Below are 23,045 nucleotides of genomic sequence, written 5' to 3' on the forward strand. Positions count from 1 at the left end.
ATAACAAATTTTATGTAAAACAAATACATTCGTACCATAAAATGACTGACTGAAACGGTTTGATCATCTGATTTTGACTGTTTTTGGTCTATATGGTAATTATAAATCAGTGAAAACGTATACTGAACCTGTTCTATGTCCACATTACACGTTATAGTAATCAAAAAACTATAATTTGTATATTTCTTACCTCCCGTGAAGTCAATTCAAAACTATGAAACAGATGCTCAATATAAAGACATTGTATAAAACTATGCAAAGTCGTTGTCCCGTCATAAACGTCGGCTGCTTTAAGGAAATCATTTGGAAGTAACGCTCGCACGCAATTTTCTTGACCTCCCGGGTTTCAACAATGTCTTCGGCTGAACGCGTTACAACGACTATTTTAGGGCTCGGCTTTGAACGTACTGTTTTCTTTTATATTTCGTACACAAGGGCTTGGGTGAGCCTACTGTTTGCCTTTAGTTTAATGTTTGCTACACAAAACGTGAAAATAAATGCGGTTGTGTAAGAAGAAGACAGAAATAAGTCAGTTTTTTTATTTGCAATGGAACCCTGACAAGAACATTAATTGTAGAGTACCTAATGGTAATTTTAGTTGGGAGTTGTTATATAAATAAAGCTTAAAGATTTATAGACATAACACACTCGTTACTCGTAGCGTTAACTGTATTGGCATTAATGAAAATATATTTCACAGACATTGCGTAGACACATCCATACTAAAGAAAGTCGTTCCCAATACAATATTTTCTTTGCGATAATTTATAGTGCGTAGAATTTAAAAACTAATATCAGCATTAAGTCTCGTAGTAACATACGAGTAAAAAGAAATAAATAATATTGGGAAGAGCATACAGACAATTCCTATAAGTTTTACAATTTGAACAATAACAAGCATACAAGAACAAAGCCCGAACAATTTCCCCCTATTTTTATGACCACCTGTAGCTGCATTCAACCGCTACAAATACAATCTAGAAACCGAGAACCACGCGCCAACTACCAATAGATTGATGCTGCGAATTTTTCTCGGCACACGTCGCGAGGCTAAATTAAACAAGGTGACAAGAAAATTGAAACCAATCTAAACTTCCTCCAATCCAATTTGAATTTCCTTGCCCCCCTCCCCCGCTCCACCTCTCACCCCCTCGTATCTTTGGAAGCTCCCTATCAATTTGGCCGCGACCACCATGCATCGATTCGTAAGAAATTTCTAGATGGTTTTAGGTTGGGAACTATAATATAAGGTAGTAAAATGTTAGTAAATAGTATGTGTTTTATGAAGTCAGTTAACAAATATCGTCTTCAAATTCTAACTATAAACTATTACATGTGATTGATTGAATTTTGAAATTCACTAAGATTTAATTTTAACGTGATAGTAGATTGTCTTCAATTGTTGGATGAATAAGCTAAGAAGACACAACACTTGCTAGACATAGTCGTTTATGTCAGTAGGAACTTATGTAAAAACTGCTGCCGATTGACGTAGGCTGTAGATACGTTTATCTACAGCCTACGTCAATCTCATACATTCGTAGTCTATTCTATTGAACGCTACGCTAACAGAAATCCACTTGACTAGGGGGGCTGTGCTGTAAACGATGACATAGTCTTACCACTTACCAGCAAAAAATCAGATTAAAAATTATGAAAACGTGAAATATAATTCAAGCTTTTATGGAGAAATTGTAATTTCAGGAAGGTGCTAGTTTCATGTAAAAACTTTGTTTGAATAGAAGCAAATAAAAAGTAACGTATAACTGAAAGTACATTTGCGTCACCAAACAGCTCAGCAAGAGCCTTCAAATAAAACATCACCAAAATAATCTATCGATATCCAAACCCCCAAATAAATTTCAAAAAAATGCACCCGCACCAAAAATATATGGTTGATAAAAAAAATTTTATCATCTTAATTCCACGTCGCAATTTCGCTAAAAGAAATGTACAACGTTGCCTCTTATAATTAAATTTTCGTGAGAAATAGTAGGGGAGGCGACTGCGGAAAGATTCATGCGTAAAAATCGGCCTCCAAACCGCGCCCTTCATTTAAAGACGGGATTAATAGATGTCAAATGCAATAACATTATCGCGCGAGGGAGATTCCACCTTGTAATAAATTGCGTTAGGGTTTTCGTTGCGAGCTCTCGTGTTATATAAGTGTGAGGAGAATAATGAATCTTACATGTATTTAAGGCTGAAAGCATTTAATTGTAAAGGCTTCGCCGGAGCTGTTGAATGATGATTGTGAACGGGTTGGCTACTCTATGTATTCAGAGCCTTTCATATTGTTGAATTTTGTTGAATACGTTGAATTATATGTATGTTGAAAATTTAAATCAATGTTTAGGACTTAGCGGTGTTTTCTTTTATTTTAATAAGAATGATGATTGACGTATATACCTAATGTTTATACACAAAACCAACTTGGCCGATTTAAAAAATTCTTTCACCAACAGAAAGCTGCATTACTCCTTAATGATAAAGGTTTTTTTTTATTTTGCGGCTAGTAATTAATATAGAAATTCGAGTCCATTCCACTTTTGTTCTAATACAGATTATGACCACTTCATAGCTTTCTATGTTCTTGGATCTATCAGTCTATCAACTCCCGTGAATAGCTGCAAATTACCAGACCGACAGATCTGACTGACAAGCTTAATTGATTATTATCAATCATATTGATATAGGTAAATGCTAGCAGCAATTAAACCATGATAGCCATTGATCATTTCATTATTATATACTACTAGCGGTCCGCCCCGGCTTCGCCCGCGGTACATATTTACGTTTTCTCTACATAAGAATCTACGAGGATGGTTCATGGTGGCTTCATGGAATATAATAAAAAAAGAATTATCGAAATCGGTTCAGCCGTTCTCGAATTATGCGCTTACCAACACATTTTGCGATTCATTTTTATATATAAGAAGATATAGGTATTGTGCGCTATATACCGACATACTATTAAGAACCTTCAGAGCGTATAAGTATGATGACCATTTTATAGTAATGGCCTAAAGTATGCCATGTACTGTTTAGTACAATTCTTTATATCATAGTCTCGCAGTAAACACACAACAAATAACTGTTCTCTACCATCTCTATGTTGTTGTTGTGTGCGTTCGTTCACGATGAAGTATTATTTAACTGTCTATCTATATGTCTACTAGGTTTCCGCCCGCGGCTTCGCCCGCGCAGTCAATGAAAAACCCGCATAGTTCCCGTTCCCGTGGGATTTCCGGGATTACGTCATTTTCCCGGGATAAAAAGTAGCCTAGTATGTCCTTTCTCGGGTATCAAAATATCTCCATACCAAATTTCATAAAAATTGGTTCAGTAGTTTAGGCGTGATTGAGTAACAGACAGACAGACAGAGTTACTTTCGCATTTATAATATTAGTATGAATATAATATCTACCTATATAATCCGTAGCTAAACAATAAACTTGAACACAATAAAAAATAACTCAACCAAAATTGTACTCGAAAAGCTAAAGCAGGCCGAGCACAACTCGCTCAGAACAACATAACTACACAACACAACGGAGAAAAAAAACACAAATGTCAAAATGGTATTACGAGCACAATATTCGCATCCTTTTGAGCGGCGAATGAATGGGACTTTTCGATTTAGAAGCTCATTCGGTCCCGTTCCTTTGGCTCGCGAGTGAAAAGAAACAACGTAATTGCAACCGCGGCTTTCTATCGAGCCATGAAGTGGGAGACAAATCATAGGATTCATTTAAGTGTCACTTGTAAGTGGATGACAGTAGCTAACGACGGTAGACGTATTATTTATCGCAATATGTGCAAAAGTGCATGCCGATTGGTTACCTATCTTAATCTCGAATTTTAATATTCCGAATATCATAATCCAGAAAACGTTTGGACATTTTTTCATAACCCTGAATTTTAAAATTTCGAAGTTTTGTTTGCCATATAATCGCAACTCCGAATTTCATTTGCCCATTTCTTTATTTATACGACGTTTTACAATCCAGACGAATGAGTTCCAGACATACGAAATCTAAATGCACTAAATCCAGATGACCGTAATCCATATGCACGAAAGCCAAATTTTTAAAACACAAATTTTTGAAATACAGTTAATTGATATACAGGCAAACAATGTCCAGATTTTTGAAATTCAAATAAACGATATCCAGCAAAACGTAATCTTTCTAGGGGGACGCAGCACGAACCTAACCTAACCTTCTGAATAGATTTTAACACTTTAACCTTTCTGTAATGGGCAAGTAAAACAATAGCGAGTCGGTTCTGGCACTCGCTGGCCGCTGCCGCGGCACGCTCGCTTCGCTCGCTCGGCTCGTGCATGGGGTGTCACAGTTCAAACCTAACCTAACCTACTGAGTCGAATTTGACACTTTAACCTTTCTGTAATGGCCAAGTAAAACAATAGCGAGTTGTTGTTGTGATGTTTATTTTCAGTCGATAGTAAAGGTATAATCACGATTGTATGGAAATCAAATAAAAAGATTATGAAAATCTGGCAATAGTTTATCTGTTATACGATTATATGGGAACCAAATAAAAAGATTATGAAAATTTGGAAATAGTTTATTTGGAAAATGGTACGATGGGAAACAAAAAAAAGTATTTTGAGAATCTGGTATAATGATATCTGTATTATGAGAATACGGGAAACAAAAAAATACTTTTTAAAAATCTGGTTTTGGTGCATCTGGAAATTGATTCATCTGGGAAATTAAAAAAGGAATTTTGAAAATTTGTCATTCATTACATCTGTCTTTTAAAAGTTCTAACAACCGTTTTCGGGGTTTTAAGATTCGGGTAATAGAAATTCGAGTTTTTAATAGGTTACCATGCCGATTGGCTGTAAATTTGAGAGCAGTTGATAAAACGATAATTTTTATAGTTTTGCTTACTAAAATGGGAATAAAAATAAGACACAAATAGGAAAGTAGGAGAACCATAATATGACTAATTCATAATATCGAGCGTTCTCTATATCATCAGATATTGAATCGTTTGGACAAGCCCATAAGTTTTATGAAATACCCAGACATACATTAATTTATACGAAAATACACTTAATAAATGAATAATTAATAGCATCTCGCACATTTCGTGGCCACACGGAGCCTCCGTACAGCGACTGTTGAATGACAAATTAGGATATCTTGCGAGGCAAGAAATTATTTCCCTGGATTCTTTATTCAATATCTAAATGTGGTGCGATTAGAATAACAAACATCCCTCCTTTAGTATGTTTATTTTATTCAAAGGGATAAAATCATTAATGTATTCTTTATTTAAATTTTTATTTACATGTGAATCAAAATTACGTAATAATTTACTTACGCCCTGTTATTATACACAAGCTCGCTTTCATCAATATTATAACAGTAGGTTGTCTTACCAATTTCTTCTCTATAGAAGCGATATTATAAATTATATTATCGTAATCGTATTAGTACATAGTAGAAGTGAATTAATGAAAAATGTTTGAGTTTGAGAATGAGTTAAATGCTAAAAGAAAAATAAACATGTCTATATGTACAGGTATTTATCACACCACTGTTATCAGTATAAGAGATTACATATTATTTATTTAATCGTTATTATCCCATGCTTTACTAACCGTCTGGTTATATCTTAACCGTCTGGTTGTTGTGTTATCTCTAACCCTCCATTTTCTTAACTTTTTCATACAAACCTGAACTGTATCCAGGAGATCGAGCACTGCTACTACCACGGCACGGTGAAGGACTACCCGGGCGCGTCCGCCGCGTTCCACACGTGCAACGGCGTGTCCGGGGTTATCCACATCGGAAACGAGACCTTCGTGATACACCCCTTCTACGGCGGCGATCTCTCGGTCAGTGGCTTGTTTTTTTTTTACTATTGAAAAAGAAGGCATCTTGCTTTTACGTCATGTATTAATATTTATATATTTTATATAGGGTAAGGGCTATCCATACAAGCATCTTTGGCGACGATATTATATCGGTTAGTGGTATGTTTTTCTACTAAATATGGTAAAGGGTTTAAAAGATCTTATCTTGCATCTTGTCTATGTCGTCACTTATAAGTACATACGTAACTTTACTAGCTACTAAATACTACTAACATTATCAGTTGTTTTTGAAAATGTGGAGTAAGTTTGAGGTAAGTTTAAGTATAAGTTTACATAGACATAAGTAATAAATAAGTACGCTTCTATATTTCCAAAAAGTGCGTGTATTTTATTAAATGCCATGTTGCAGTTCAACTGGAATTCTAAACAAAACAGCAAACGTCCGCAATTCCGTAGATTCGACCGCGACACGTTTCATTATTGCTAATTAATTAATGGCGATACCTGCGGTCACTGGATCGCTCTGCCAAAGCACTCATGAAATTGTAATGCGGGTAATTTTAGCAATTGAATATGTAATATTAAACGCCGGTAATGTTAGGCCATTATAACGCTGATACATACGATTGAAACGTTATATGGCATTATATTGATTATAGTTTGTGTATAGCTATTTCATTAATAGGGACTTATTAATTTAATAATATTTAAACATGTTCTGGCTCAATATTAGAGAGTCATTACTTGTTATAATGTTATTATAACCCTTCGGTAAGTTTCAAGTGAAAGAATTCAACTTATAAATAAAATGTTCATTTTTAATCTTCAATAATAATGTCACTATGATACAATGTATTTCATGAGCGTAATAAATCTAAAACACAACTTAAAAATCATTAGTCTCCAATAAATTGCACGATAGCGTGTTTCTCACATAAAAACATACCAATTACATCCAACTCAATTTTATATACTCCAGAAATATATTTTTCATAATAATAAATCAGGTTTTTAAGGGTCGTTTAGCAGACGTCGTCACTAAGAGTGTCTTAATTACGTACACTTTTTTCTTTGAACCATTAAACGTTTATGAGTGCTGTAACTTGTGAATCTGAGAAGTTGGGAGAAGGAGGGAAGCAAGGGGGATTTCACTTTGTGCTTTAACTTTCAGTTTTGTCGTTATTTACAGTTTCACTGTAACGACAAAGGATGGTAAATCATATCTCTATGAGAAACTACAGTTGCTATAACATTAAAAGATAATTAAGAAACCATTATTGTGCCATTATTACTAGTGCCTATATAGAATGTTATCATGGAAAAACTATCCGTCTATTATAATTCAGATAGTAATCTCACACTTCCTAAAAATAGTCCGATAATATTCGCTCCTAGTTTTCAACGCCATTATACAGTTATCAACGATGTACCCTCTTTTATCGCGAACTATAAATCTAAATTTATTATAAGCGCTAGACATAATAATATGACACAGCATATTTTTCTACTAACGTCCAAATGCTATATAACATCAACCCACGGGCCACTTCGTATCAGTCACAAGAGACCGGTATTTGTCAAATTCTTGATAATCCCTCCCTTATCAAACAAAGCCTCATAAATTCACTTGTGTACAAAATGGTGCCCAAACACAATATTTGTGTAGAATTTAACCGTCTTTTACGACAATTTACACTTTTTTAGTTTTGTAAATAATGTAAAGAGTAATTGCAAAACACAAATACGTCTTGTACAATCTATGCTTAACACTAGAGCGCTCGCGCCTAAAATTTTCCTTGAGTGCACGCGTGGGTCACATATGTCACCCAATACGACGCACGTTTTTTTTCATAGAAATCGTAGTTAAAAAAGTAAACGAAGTACTTATTTATGAATCAACTTTATTTTTAAGTGATGAAACAAAAAAAATATCAATATTTTCTCATTTTACTTAAATTATGAGCTAAACATAAACCTCTGTGAAAAGTAACTAATTTATTACTTATTGTGATCAATCAGTTTTTTTTTACTTTGGAAACTACAAATTTGGTAAAAATAATCATCTAATTATAAAGTTTAAGAATAAGTTGTTCTTATCCAATAAAATTTTATTTTCAACTAGGTTTCCACCCGCGGCTTCGCTCGCGCAGTCAAAGAAAACCCGCATAGTTCCCGCTCCCGTGGGATTTCCGGGATTGCGTCATTTTCCCGGGATAAAAAGTAGCCTATGTCCTTCCTCGGGTATCAAAATATCTCCATACCAAATTTCATAAAAATTGGTTCAGTAGTTTAGGCGTGATTGAGTAACAGACAGACAGACAGAGTTACTTTCGCATTTATAATATTAGTATGGATAAAAAATAAGTATGTCCTAGCACTCGAATATGAGTATTTTATTTCGATTATAGTTACCCATATATTAATAATTTCTTAAAAGTATAAATTGATCATAAGAGCAGTAAAAAATAAAAGCGGTATACTTGATTTTCACTCGTAATTGTATGATTTCAAAAACTTCCAAGAACGCTCGCGCGGGGGACATGCGTCACCCATGTACTTTTATATTTTCGCAGAGTACACTTCGTTGCACCAAGGAAGCTGACACGCTGCTAAAATGTCCGGTGATTGGTAGTCGGGGAATACCTGAGACAACAACACTCAAGCACGATTGTTTAAAAAAATATTTAGCAATATATAGCACTGGGTGACCTATGTCCCCCGCGCGTGCGCTCTAGTGTTAATATTATAGCTGAAGAGTTTGTTTGTTAGTTTGAACGCGCTAATCTCAGAAACTACTCTTCTTCCTATCGTAAGCCGCGGAGCACAGCTAGTCGAAAATAAAAAGTCATTATTTAACTGCTACCTGTTATTTTGAATCTTCAGAGAATGGAAAGAATCGGGAAATTGAAATGGGGTCTAAATGGCGTTCAATAATATTTTTCAATAAATATGGACTCTATAATACTCACGTAAAATCAAATACAAGAACGGAATTTAATTTTTTTATTTGCATTTTACAAAGATTTATTTACCGTCCCCATTCCGGAGTCTGTTTGTAGATAATCAAATCTGACAAGTTAAATTGACTCACTTTCCGGGGTTCGATTGCGCTGAAATTTATACGTATGTGTGAGATCCATGACGTAAATTTTATACGATATCTGTATATTGAATACGTCGTATTAAAGAACCTACAATGTCGAGTATAGTTTCTTTTTTAACATTTATATGATACAGATGATACAATTCATTTTATTTATTACTAGCTTCCGCCCGCGACTCCGTCCGCGCAAAAATTAAGAAAAATTAAGATTTATTTTTTTTCTACGTAATTTTCCGGGATAAAAAGTATCCTATTTTATGCCCAGGATAATAAGGTATAATTATACCAATTTCCATCAAAATCGAAATGTTAGTTTTCACGTGATGCCTTCACATACAGACAGACAGACAGACAGACAAAATTTTTTTAATCACATATTTGGGTTTGGTATCGATCCAGTAACACTGCTATTTATTTTTTCAATATTTTCAATGTATAGAATTGACCCTTCTACAGATTTATTATATGTATATGTCGTGGTCATATCGTAGATTTGCTCATTTCATGAAATGGCCAATTTAGTTTGGCCAGATCGTTAAATCGTCAACGTTTCACGATTTGGGCATCCACATTTGGCCAGATCGTCGATCTGGCCAAACGTGGATGGCCATTTCACGAAATGCGACCATTTTTGTTTCTTTTTTAAAAAGCGATTCGCTTCTGGCACTCGCCGGCCGCTGCCGCGGCACGCTCGCTTTGCTCGCTCGGCTCGTGCGTTGTTTATTAAAGTCTAACCTAACCTAACCTAACCTATATTTTATACGATCTGGCCAAATGTCGATGACCAAATCGTGAAACGTTGACGATTTAACGATCTGATCAAACTATGTTGGCCATTTCATGAAATGAGCAAATCTACGATATGGCCACGACATATAGATAGACAACGCTACCTAGAAAAATAAATACCAGTAACATAGTAACTCACTGGAGGCTTGTGGCATATTTATTATTTATTTGAAATAAGATAAATAAAATGCAAAAACTAAGAAACACGGTATAAGCATAGAGCATTTACGAAACACGCGTCCTTTGTAATTTGTACCCTTACAAAAGTAGAAATGCCGGCTAAAACCGACACGAAATGCTTTTCTCAGCTCAGTATCACTGCTATTTAGCCAGCTTGCACGCTATCCTTTACACACACGCTACTGATTTATACTAAATGAATGAATGAAAAATTCTTTATTGCACACTAAATACAAGATTACAAAATAAGAGCGATACAAGTTATAATATGTACAGAGGGCGGTCTTATCGCTGTAAGCGACTTCTTCCAGACAACCCGAAAAACCAGAAGGATACTAAATACTTTTACCTGTAGTAACTCAGGCCCCGGAACCACAGACACAATAGAAAATCTATTGTATCTGGGACCGATCGGGCCGCTTGGGGCTCAATGGGTTAAACAAAAGTATCTTGAATAGTTGAACCTTAATATTATAGAACATCAAAATGTCAACTACTCTGATCCCTCTAACGAGAGTCTGGCAACAGCAACTAAATCAAAATAATCAGGACAAGGACGGTGTAATTCAATCAACGCACCGTTCAAACGCAATTACAATCCACTTCACTTGTAATTAACTGTAATCGTGACGTAATGAGTTTTTGAGTGCTTCAAACGCTCTCTGACGCACTCCAGTAACATTACAAAATGACAAAAACGCTACACGCTCTCTCACAGTTATGTGTCTCGCGTACTTGTTTTATTGTGTTATCTGCTAAATTGTACTCATTTTAATCTCATGTAAACGGTAGATAGAGTTTTTACTAAAGTTTAAGTTTTCTGCTTAATTTGGGTACAGTTTTAATTAAAACTTGAAATAATCTCTCAACAAACAACTACGAAAACAGAATGTTATAATAAAAAATATCTCTTAATAACTTAAATGTAAAAATAAGTATATTTTTATAAACGCAACTAAAACAAAATCGGTGAGAATTTTACTCATTTTGAACAATAAGACATCAGATAGAGTCTTTAATATTCCTCGTTAAAGTTAATAATATAAAATTAATCTTGAACAATTTTCACAATACACAGACATTTCTAAACTTCCAACGTTAGCTTAATAAGAAATTTTCAAAGTAAATATTAATTATTATCGAACTTTACGTTTCGGAGGCGTTTTTATTTTTAATTCGTATGAAAATGTTATTCAGTATAAGCAATATAATTGCTTGACTTAAATTTAATTCATTTTCTAGCTATCATGCTTGCTATATGATGTGTACTTAATATCATAAATGGGAAAATGTCTGTCAATCTGATTCACTATCACGGCTAAAGCAAAGCACCGATTTGGTATTAAAATAGAGGTAAAAGTTCAAGCCACAGCCAGTAATATAAAGTACTGGCCAGTAACTAAGAGATGGCCATTTGTGAAGTCCGCATGATAGATATTATTTAAATGTAATTGGGATTTAAACTGATTATAATAGTCTTAGTAGATAGAAAAGAGAAGAAACTTATAATATAATACGCGATAGACAATGTACCCTCCATAGAAAACCAATATTAGGATCAATATTCTAGCCTCAACTCTACCTATCTCAGACGTAGCCAACTAAAAAACCGTTCTCAGTAGCTAATCATACATCGGCAACTTTGTTGTCACGTAAGAGACAAACTTCGCCAGTCACGACTCCGTTTCACATGATTAATGTGACTTGGAGGTTTCTCTTAAAATAATAGTCATTTATACATGCATTGTGGCCGCATGTCTTTTGTAAAGAGGCAAATTCATATCTCCAGTCGCTTGTGGAACATTATTACTGTGATGATTTATGGGATGCAAATTATTAACGTCTATTATTATGTCGGATATTGCAACTTTGTGTGTGCGTTTTGGTAGGGTGAAGGTGGCATTGAATGGCATATTCAGAAGTGGTGCAATTTATGGCCTCGTGTGTGCTGAAATATTTGTTGCAAAGGTTGTAAGGATGAATACTGATTCTCTTATTTGTTGATAGATTTGAGGGAAAAGGTTATGCGGCAGTAGAGCTTTACAGGTAACATTAACTGGCAAGCTATTTATTAACCGTTACCCTTATCCTTTTGATCAAGCTTTCGCAATTTCGCTTTCGCTTTCATTACGAAATTGAGCGCAAATTTGAAAAATCAAAAACAATAAATATATCACACACAAAGCCCAGCTAACTAATAGGAGCTACCTACTAGTAGTTAGTCCCAAACACGCACCACTAAATTAGGCCAGTCGATGGACACACATGACGGTCATTTATCGTCAAAGGCTCACTTACGCGCTAAGTGACGTCATGGATTACAGTGATGGAGCGCGTATATTACAGGTGCCTGTGGGAGAGAAGCTGGCATTTCCTGGAGTGCCTGTCGGATTAACCTGTTGATTTTGTAGTGGTTGAGGTGTTTTTGTGATACTCAAGGATTAGACAGGATAATATGAGATTAGTCAGGATAAGGCCGGTTGTTCTTAAACGGTTGAGGTATGTATGGACATAATATTATGTGTGAAGAATTCTTCAGAGAACCGCCAGTTGTTTGAGGTCTATAATAGGTATATTATATGTTTTTTTTCTCTACAGCTACGATTGTATGTGTACAGTTCATGCGCTAACGAACCGCATGAAGAAAATTTGATTAATAAAATGGATGAGGAAAACTCTATTTTGGTGCATAGATACTACTATCCTACATAAAAATAACTACGCCAAAAGTCTATCCTAGTTCATTATATCGATCTCTGTTTGATAAACTGTTGATTAAAATATAACCAACACATAATAAATGAAGCTGAATTCACAAGTAATAAATTTTATATAAATCAGCAACAAACAACAATTATTCACTTATTAATCCCCCTCGCAAACTTCCTCATTAAGTATAAAGCGCCTCAAGCGCTGCTACACACTGATTTAAGCTAATACACGAAGCCAATAATTGATTAGTTTCACACTTTGAATTTAATACGGAGCGGTTAGTTAGCCCGGTCGTGGCTGAAGCGCTATCCAGCGGCTTAATGGTACACTTGGTAGAACTAACGGTAATGTACGATAAGTTTGAGCTAGAACAAACATTCCGCTAATTTACCGACGTATTAATGAACCAAATTGGGCTGTGAATACTTGAGTTTTCGTTGATAGAATGTTGAGCAACAAGCCTTATTTTTTGTAGCGAATAATCAAATGGATGAATGTGTTGATGAAAATAGTACTAATAAAAATAACAAATAAATTACAGAATGGATTGAAGATCAGAATTTAGTAGGACATAGTTTCTACGAGTAATTGAATTGTATTTTTAATTAAATTATAAAATATATACGGTTATCTTGCCTCCTTTCTTTTTAAATGAAATTATTGCACGCCTCATAAGCGAAGCGTTGAGGTGGGTACTACTGTCACTTCGCGCAAAACATCTGATTTTTCAAACTTAAAATGTCTTTATGTTTCATACATTGCACTTGTAAGATAATACATACACACACATATTAAGAAAAAACACTATTTTTAACGTTCATGATATTTTTGATGTCATTTTTGTTATTTAAACTAGTTAAAAAACAGTTTAAAAAAGTTCTGTCTTGGACGTCCGTGTGTCTGTATGTGCGGATCCTTTTTCTTGTTAACACGATAGCGACCGAAATACTTTACTAATCGAGTCTTTTTTTTTCTCTTACGCTTGAGTATGCTCAGGAATAGAACCCTTTCATTTTTCAGGGTCTGATTCGATGTGGTTTAATTGTTATTAAATAAACAAAAATAATAATTAATAAATATTTATTAAAAAAAAATTATGAGGCGTGCACTTTTGGATTTTCCAAATTATTTATCATTGCTATTGAGATACTCCGTTCTATGAATAATTTATTAGCATGCTGATGACGGCTTTGAAATAGTGCTTCCCAAGCATTGCAATCGATAAGAGCCTAGTAGGAAACTAATAAGATCCTAATCTGGTGGGGCATAGACAACTCAACTGGATAATTATCAAATCATTTAAAGTCTATCACATTGCTCTTAAGACTCCTAACGCTAGATATGAAATTAACCACATAATATCCTAATAGCATTACGAACGTAGCAACTCAAGCTCTATAGAACTCAGCATTAGAAACATCCCGAATCGTACTCGCTTTCTATTTACCACACTGAATAGCGCAAAGCATTACAGTCACAAATAGGCACTCAGTATCTTCAGGTGAAATTACGAATCACTCCACTCGCATCTTTTATTTCTAATGATTAATGTAACTTGGCCTACAGCCGTTTCAATGGAAGGTGGGTACTGGCTCACGGATATGAGGGATTAGACTGAAATTGAGCACGACTTGGGGCGTCAGCGGAATACTTAAACGTGTTTTTTCTGGTTGTCTTATATGTGTGAACTTGGCACGCTTGTAAATTGGAATTTGAATGCGTTTGTAAGATCGGCAGATCTTTAGTTTCAGTGATTAAGAAGTTGTGTGAATGAATCGATCAGTTATAAGCAGTTATAGTTGTCTGCGAAAGAATTATTAGTAACAATTGACGAACATTACATAACTTATAAACATAAGATTGATTTCCTAATACAAATGATATCTAACATTACTCAAAATTATAATTCAAGAAAAAATTAAAATTATTTAGAAGTATATCGTCAAGGCAAAAACGAATGGTAGAATTTTATATCACAAAGGTTATTTCCAAATTCAACCATCCATATGAGATACGATTACTGAGTAAAGGACAATGGTATTAAGTTCAAAACTCGCCACTCATACCTCAAGGACCACGACACAATAAAATTATCATAATAAACAGATCTTATGCAATTCCAAAGACAAATTCATTGAATAAAGGACCGCTGATGATACATTCGTTGGGCGAATACAATATGGTATTTCGCAAAGAGATTTCAGTAAGAGGATCACACAGCCCTTGTCAAATATTATAATTCAGAGAAATTAGTTGGTCGCATTGTGCCGGCTGAGTACGCATTGTCTGCGCGCGGTATTACGAGTGTAATTACGGATATTTTATTGTAATTAAAGATAAGATAAGGACAATAAACGCTTCCAGTGGAATTAAAACGTAATACGTGAAGTAGTTACGAGAAGTATTGTCTTGGATTTATTAAAGTTTTCATTAAGCATTTGGGTTCAAACATCAAAATAACAAAAGCAACAGGGATTTTGTGGCTATATCCCAAATTTTTGTATGTACACGTAAAAATGAGCCGAATTTATTCAGCTGAACTGAAATAATACGTTTAGAAACATATTTGCCATACCTTTCTATTAAATTTTGTATTCAATAGTTTCTATACATTCCAAGTATCATTGTTCACTTGCCTTATCATTTAATTTACACTTGTTCTCTTAATTTGTTGATAAGCAATCAAACGTTAGTTCTGTTTCCTACCAATTTCAATAACAAAGAGAAAATATATCCCGTCCCGTGAACTATAGATTCCGTCCCGTTTCTCCATAAAACAGTTTCTTGAGAACAAGAAGAAAATCAACTAGCCAGAGGTCATGTTATACTGGTCGGTATAGCCACAGTTCGTCGGGGAGCGGGCTCGGAGGGGTACCAGGCAGCGGGGGCTCAAGTAACACTGGTTATTATGATCAGTAATGAGAAGGGGTCTTTGTGATGATAACCCATTGTCCAACGCGCCATTGTTCCGATGTTTCGGCGAATTTGTGAACGAAACCATTTTTCGATTTATCTGACGTTGACAAAGGTTTTGCATCAGAGTGATTAGTTTGTTCACCTTGCCGGTTGACATATTTTGGTGGTTAAAGGGTTTTTTTTGTGCAACCCTGTGTATACGAATTGGATTATTGAAATGTACACATAAAATATTGTTTTCTATTCAATTTTTCATCTATAAAATGAATCTCAATCTTGATTCCTAAGCTTGATTCAAAAGTTTGACGTTTTGTTAGATAAATGGCACTGTTCTTTCAGCAACCGAAAGAAAATCGAACATTTTTGATCTTATATTACTTAGCTACAAAACATTAAACAATATTTATATATCTTGAAGCAGTTTACAACAGAATATCAAATATATGATGATGATGATTGTTCCTTTAACTCCTCGAGGAGCATAGGGCCTCAGTATACTTTCTCCAGTCACGTTGATGATAAAATGTATACAGTATAGTAAATAACATTAAAGTATTAACTGCTAATAAATTCTGCACCGTCTTTAAATCAATTTATTATGTAAAAGAGACGGTCGGTTCAAGGCTGTTTTCTTTACAAACAGAATTTTAAATTTCTTGAAATATACAGTAGTTTGAACTTGTTATTTTAATTTATTCAAAGTAATGAATACTTTAACATCCCTACTATCCCTACTAATATTATAAATGCGAAAGTAACTCTGTCTGTCTGTCTGTTACGCTTTCCCGCTTAAACCTCTCAACCGATTTTGATGAAATTTGGCACGGACAATCTTTAGACCCTGAGAAAGAACTTAGGCCTTTTATTTCAAAAAACGCGCGCGGGCGAAGCCGCGGGCAGAAGCTAGTAGCAGATAATGCAAATAATAACAATGTGGTTCAAATAAAAACAAATAACGTGTAGTCATTATATTTCTTCTCGTAAGTATTTTTGATTGTATTTTTAATGACTTTTTTCAATAAATCTCCAGCAGTTTTTTATTTGTAATGACTGAAGTATTGAAGAAAGATTTCTTAAGCTTGTTATAAAGTTAGCGAGTAGAAAGTTGGCAAATTATGATTGATAAGATAAGAACCTCGGTTGCGTGAAAAATTGTAAAGACCAAGTATCTGCTATATAGACCTTAATATTTAATATAACTAGTTTCACTAGTACCCCATTAATGTTTCTCAAGTTAAAAAAACAACGCTGTTACTTGTTAATGATATAGAACGTGCCATATAGAAATACATTTTATACTAGCTGTGCTCCGCGGTTTTACCCGCAGTGCTCCGCTTCTGTTGGTCTTAGCGTGATGATATAGTATAGCCTATAGCCTTCCTTGATAAATCGGCTATCTAACACCGAAAGAATTTTGTAAATCGGACCAGTAGTTCCCGAGATTAGCGCGTTCAAACAAACAAACAAACAAACTCTTTAGCTTTATAATATTAAGTATAGATGTATGTAACCCTTAAACACTAGAAAAATATAATCGGGTAAAAATACATTAAAATTCCATATTTCTGAACTGAAACTGTAAACGTTACTGTTATGCAGCTTAATTTAATTTTACAAAACTCAACTGCAGATAATAAATAATTAACGACATGTCAGTGCTGTGACAATGAATGTCATGACGCTCACACACCTCGGCCTGTCGACGCGTACTTTGTATTTTATTAAATAAGTAATTAATATAATTAACGAGTAATTATTTGTGAATGTAAGTGTTAAATTTTGTAATAAAATTGTATTGTAAATGAAGATATTAAGGTTTGAATAGTAAAGAGAAATTAATATGATTCTTTAGAAGAAAACAGTCTAGTCATTTTCCCCGATTTTTAAACATGCAATATTATACTTTAAAACTATTAAGAGATGGATAAGATTATTTCCGTAATTAATTTTTCTACATGTGTTGAATGAATTTCGAAAAATTGGTGCAACAACGCCGAATATTTCTGTCTCGACCTCAATTTGAAACTTTTGAATTTTATCACAAGAAATTGCTCTGAATTTGATTTGTACTAATGACGCACAAATAATTACGTAAGAAATAAATAAATTCATATCATATTTGCCTGTATTTGTATATTTAATAATAACGAGCGTCTCACGCTACCGTCTCGCTAACGAAGGCGATGAATAAAACATTATCTGCTGTCCTGGTCAGATACATACATAATATACACTTTTGTAAGATATTTTTTTCCTTATGAAATGTAATTTTTATCACAGAGAAGTAGAAGAATCAAGATTATGACGTGGAACTAGTAGATACAACTATAATATGTATATGTCTTCGATTCTCTTTGCTGTTCCTTGTAGTAAGATAATCTTAAAATTATTTTAAGTAATTTTAAATCTGTGTTTGAAATTTATTCTTTATTGGGATATTCACTTCCAATTTTTTGGAACTATTTGTGTCATTTCTGAATAGATAGAGAACATTAAAAATAAAATGTGAAATTATACAGATGACCAGTGTTTTTATACGATTTCAAACTAAGATACATATTTGATCCAGCTTCAACAACAGCCCTTCTTTGTACAAGTATCACGCAGAGCCGTGAAACCTAGTAACACATTGACGCATGTGAGAACAAGCGCGACTCCACGCCTACCCATACACCCCACTATTCCCATTCAAAGAATCCGCACTAAAAGCAATTCGCCTTCACACTAGCACACTCAAAATTTGCCACGCAAAAATGTGTCGTCAATTTAAAAAAGCGCCGAGGCACATTCCCCGGGCACTTTTCAAATTAGTTCCGTTGACTTTCGTCCACGCGTTGCTACGTTCCATTTTTATGCGTCCCGGGACGTTGGATTAATGAGTCCAGAACGGGTTTATATATAGCGGGGAATTTAATTCCAATCGCCGTGTGTATTATGCCGTTTTATGGCGCTTAATGAACTGGCTGGTTTGTAATTACAAGGACAGTAAGTTACGTTTGAATCTTTTTGGATCGTTTGGTCCGTTTAGGGTAGGTAAGATGGCATATTTGATAGGTAATGTTACGTTATAAAATCTTTATTCAGACAGCATGTGGAAATAGGAAGCTGAATTGTAGCAGTGTATTTTATTTGTCAGTAGATCCAATGTATGTATTTTTTTATATGATAGATATTAGAATTCTTACAATCATTCGCGGTTTTGACTAAAATCGTAACCAGCAAACAATTTAATCGCTCACTTTAATCCTGTTTCTCAATAATATTCTTTAAGATAAATGACACTATGGCATAACCTGCTCAAATCCAAGACGCGTAGATCCTCTAAATCCTTCAGGTAATGGCGGCATTTGTTTGCAAACAATCTACGCACATCTCCGCAACTTGTATAATCGGGTAATTTATGTGCGTAGTGTAGCACGAACTAAACTTATAATTGCTTTCGAGACGGCGACAGGTGACGGCCCTTTAATGAATACAAGTACAACTATTGGAAATTGGGACAAGATAACTCACGATATCTTTAGTTATTTTGGGTGAAAAGTTTGGAGGTAATCTAGGTTCTTAACTATTTTTGTGTCGTTTTATACAACTTAACATTTTTTAGGTTTTTTTGGTATCTGTACAGCTTTGGTTGATTCTATTTTGTGTTATTTACAGAAGAACAACGTATTGACTAAACCTTACATACTTATTGAAGTGAAAACTTCTTTAGCGGCGTTGAGCACTTTTTCTGTAATGGGTATAAAATCTTAAACCCGCGTCAGGACACGTGACCTGATCGAAAAAGCGTAAGACGGATACCATTCCAAAATATCAAACATGCTCAACGTTAATAATCAAGTTTTCACTTCTGCCGGCACTCCCGGAGTGCAACCCGTCTTTTTTTTGTAAGAGGATATGGCTGGTTTCACTGGGTACGGATATGTTCCCTTTTACATAAAAATCTCATATAATATATGAAAATGTAAGTCAAAATTATAAATTAATGGGCTATCAGGTACATTATCAGCAATGATGAAAACGTGAGTTGTAGAAGCTCCAAAATGTAGAATACTAATTAAAAAATTAACAAGTATTTTTCAATTATTGTCTTTTACATTCATTTTATAGCTTTTATATTGACGTTTATGTTATGACGTGTTTTGTCTACAAAAGAGCTTTGTTGTAGAGCCTTTGATATTTAACGAAATGAAGCGTATAAAAATACGAATGATTGAAATCTATTATGTCAAAGAAATTAATTGAAAATTCTATACGGTAATATTTAGCAATTAACATGTGCAACTGGTGTGTGAAATTAACCTTTGTTTACGATTGTCTAAGAATAAAAATATATTTTTGTTTATATACATAAAGAGGAAAAACGAATAGTTGAATCCAGAATGTATCCATTATTTAAATCGTTAATAATAGTACCTAGGAGGCGATACACATTAATAATTTAACTAATTACCCGAAAACAAGAAAAACTAGTTAAACTTCGAGCAATTATTAAACTCACGACATATTTTGTTAAGTCATTGTTTAACAGGGACAAAAAACAGCGGACCCTGCTCACGGACCACGGTGGAGTTTCATTTTTTACCGACGCGTTAACTCGCGAAAACTTTCGTCATAGTTTTTTTATGTGTACAATGTTCGTATGTTATTACGTCACCTTTTAATGAGATAAGTGAACAAGCTTGTGATAAATTGTATTTAAGTTAACGAGCCATATGTTTTATAAAATTACTTATATCTAGATAATATATGCTAGCAAGTCGCACGTGGTTTTAATGAGCCATAAATTATTATAGATTTTATCGTAGTAAGCGCAGCGTTTTAAGGTGAAACTGTACAATATTTTGTAAATTCTTTGTAGTTATATTTATATACTTATCGTTTGTCTTGACCGCCTCCTCGTTACAGTGGTTGACGCGTGAGCGTAACACCGAGGGGTCCTGAGTTCGATTCCCGGTGGAGACGAAGAAAAAAAATGTCTTGGTCTTGTAGAACACAGAAGGCTGATCACCTACTTGTCCCTACAAAAAATCGATCAGTGAAACAGATGTATAATGCATCTGCCCCTTACCCCACTAGGGGACATGGGACTTCACTTTATCGTTTTTCTGCTATTATGGTTCATCATATTAAATCTATTCTTATCTCATAATAGATTTTAAGTGCACTAGGCATTAGCTATATATATCATGCACAAATTAAAATTATACCTTTTTTTTATTTTTTTTTTATAGTGGGGAAATCTTCTTAGATACCCCCGGCTCCCGGGGATGGAGCCGTGGTTATGTCGGATTTCTACCGACTAAAACCCCACTCTGTTCCATCGCGCTGCTTTGGACGGAACTGCGGGAACGGTTACGACTCTACCGCGTGTCCCGCCCTACTTATTATTATATATTATATTGTGTTTACATTCCACAAAATTGGTTACAACGAGCAACTGCCATCTTAGATACGGGTTCGGCCTAGTTTAGACATTTGCAATAAACAGCATAAACGGAATTCCAACAGCTATATTCCTTCTTTTCTTCTATCTTTGTGGATTGAAATATAACTCCAGAATATTTATTATCATCCGTTAATTGATTAAAAATTCACATAATCCCGTCTCAACTCATTAGGAAATATCTTCAGCTTGAAAACGGGAGTTGTTCGTAGTTCGATAAAACATTTCGGGCATTACACGAATCGGTTTGGAACAAAACGCGGATCTAAGCCGCACTCTATCTAATGAACTGTTCTTCGCATATGCTGTATTGTAAACAGGGCAAAATGTTACTTATCTTCTGGTCTAGAGAGTGCAAATTAGAATGACGAAGATTGCTAGTTGGATTACTGGTGGTAGCTTTATCACAGGACAGTTAAGGAGCCGAGAAACAATAGATTGTAGGCGAGTTCTGTTAAGAATAAACACCTAGAGCGATGATAACAAATATTTAAATCACTTCACTACATAGTATAAAACAAAGTCGCTTTCTCTGTCCCTATGTCCCTTTGTATGCTTAAATCTTTAAAACTACGCAACGGATTTTGAAAAAATAGAGTGATTCAAGAGGAAGGTTTTAGTATATAATTTATTAGGTTTTAGACAATGCGGGCGAAGCCGCGGGCGGTAAGCTATTGGTCTATATTATGAGGTCTTGAACGATACAAATACGTAATTTAAATCTATTTATATATTTTCAAAAATATCAAGTTTCATCGCTATTTAAAATGTGAAAACTGTATGCATTGCGAGTTACGCAGAATCAATTTAGTATTAAATATTTCTGCCACATTATGTCATGAGCACAAGATAGTTAAATAAAATGTATGAGATTATCATCCTCGTAGTACACATTTTAGTAGCTAGGTTAGGTATTATATTAGTTAGCTATCTAAATCCACATAAACGAGTAGCACGACTATAGCTTAAACAATCGAGTCATAGACCGGGAGATACTGACACAAAATTTCGAGTCATTTGTAACAAGGATGGCGGTTCTACAGGGGTCTTAGTACGCAATGACAAAAAGAAAAATGATGGTGTGAACGCTGGTACCGGTGGCTTAGTCGCGTGGGCGTTTGTCGAACTCGTCGGAAAAATAGCGAAAGTCAAACGATTTGTAACACAAAAATTTTAGAATTTACCGATAGCCCATAAAAAAGTAGTAGGCGGTAGTGTCATGCCATACTTTTCCGGTGTGACTTACAGCCCGCCATACTGATGCGAATGTGTTGATTTAAATAAAACAATCATTCGACCATTTGTACCAGGCTAACTTTTGCACAGGTAACTATCGTCGTGCAGCCATTTACGAAAATCGCCATGCCATACTTTTCGGACGATTCCAAATGGTCGCCATACCGCCGAAAATCTGCAAAAAATTTTTATTTCGCCAAACTTTTTGTACCAGTATTGCATTTGGATTTTTGGAGAGTATTTGATAAAATGTGACCATTATTATATTTGCCATACTTCTAGTAGGGGGAAAAAGTGCTGTCATACTTGAAAACTTAATTTATTATTAATTTATATAAGTGAAGATTTCCAACACATAGATCTTTGAAATTTTGTATTTATATTTGTTGATCCTCAAACTTACAGGAAAAATAAGTGCCATACTGTTACAAATCGTTTGACTTTCGCTATTTTCCGACGAGTTCGACTAACGCCCACGCGACTAAGCCGCCGGTACCAGCGTTCACGCCATCGTTTTTCTTTTTGTCATTGCGTACTAAGACCTCTGTAGAACCGCCATCCTGTTACAAATGACTCGAAATTTTGTGTCAGTATCTCCCGGTCTATCAGTCGCATCGTTCCAAGACGCAGTGGGTTTGCACTCCCGACCTGCACACAACACGCTATATTTACAGTCGGTTAATCTAATCGTATTGCGACGGAGGGAAATTAGATCCGGCACCGAGAAGCGGTATGTTTGATTTGAATTAGATGAACGTGAGATGAGGAGGTATTTAATCTGATGCCACCGGTTTTGTTTGGAGTGAGCAAATTTG

At 34.8% G+C, this 23,045-nt stretch overlaps 1 protein-coding gene across 1 annotated transcript in view; it reads left to right on the forward strand.

Annotated features, from left to right (window-relative positions):
- The window catches only part of mmd (disintegrin and metalloproteinase domain-containing protein mind-meld), a gene marked incomplete at its 5' end in the record, with an annotated part of 164,051 nt that overhangs the window by 81,925 nt on the left and 59,081 nt on the right, over positions 1-23,045 (forward strand). Inside the window, one exon of the mRNA XM_089698538.1 lies at positions 5,723-5,869. Within this exon, the coding sequence (XP_089554664.1) occupies positions 5,723-5,869 (147 nt within the window). The remainder of the gene's footprint in view (positions 1-5,722; positions 5,870-23,045) is intronic.

The sequence above is a fragment of the Colias philodice genome, chromosome 9 (genome assembly GCF_061535455.1).
Source record: "Colias philodice isolate Cphi_HAF_F1 chromosome 9, ilColPhil1 Martin Lab GWU primary, whole genome shotgun sequence".
NCBI classification, from domain to species: Eukaryota; Metazoa; Arthropoda; class Insecta; order Lepidoptera; family Pieridae; genus Colias; species Colias philodice.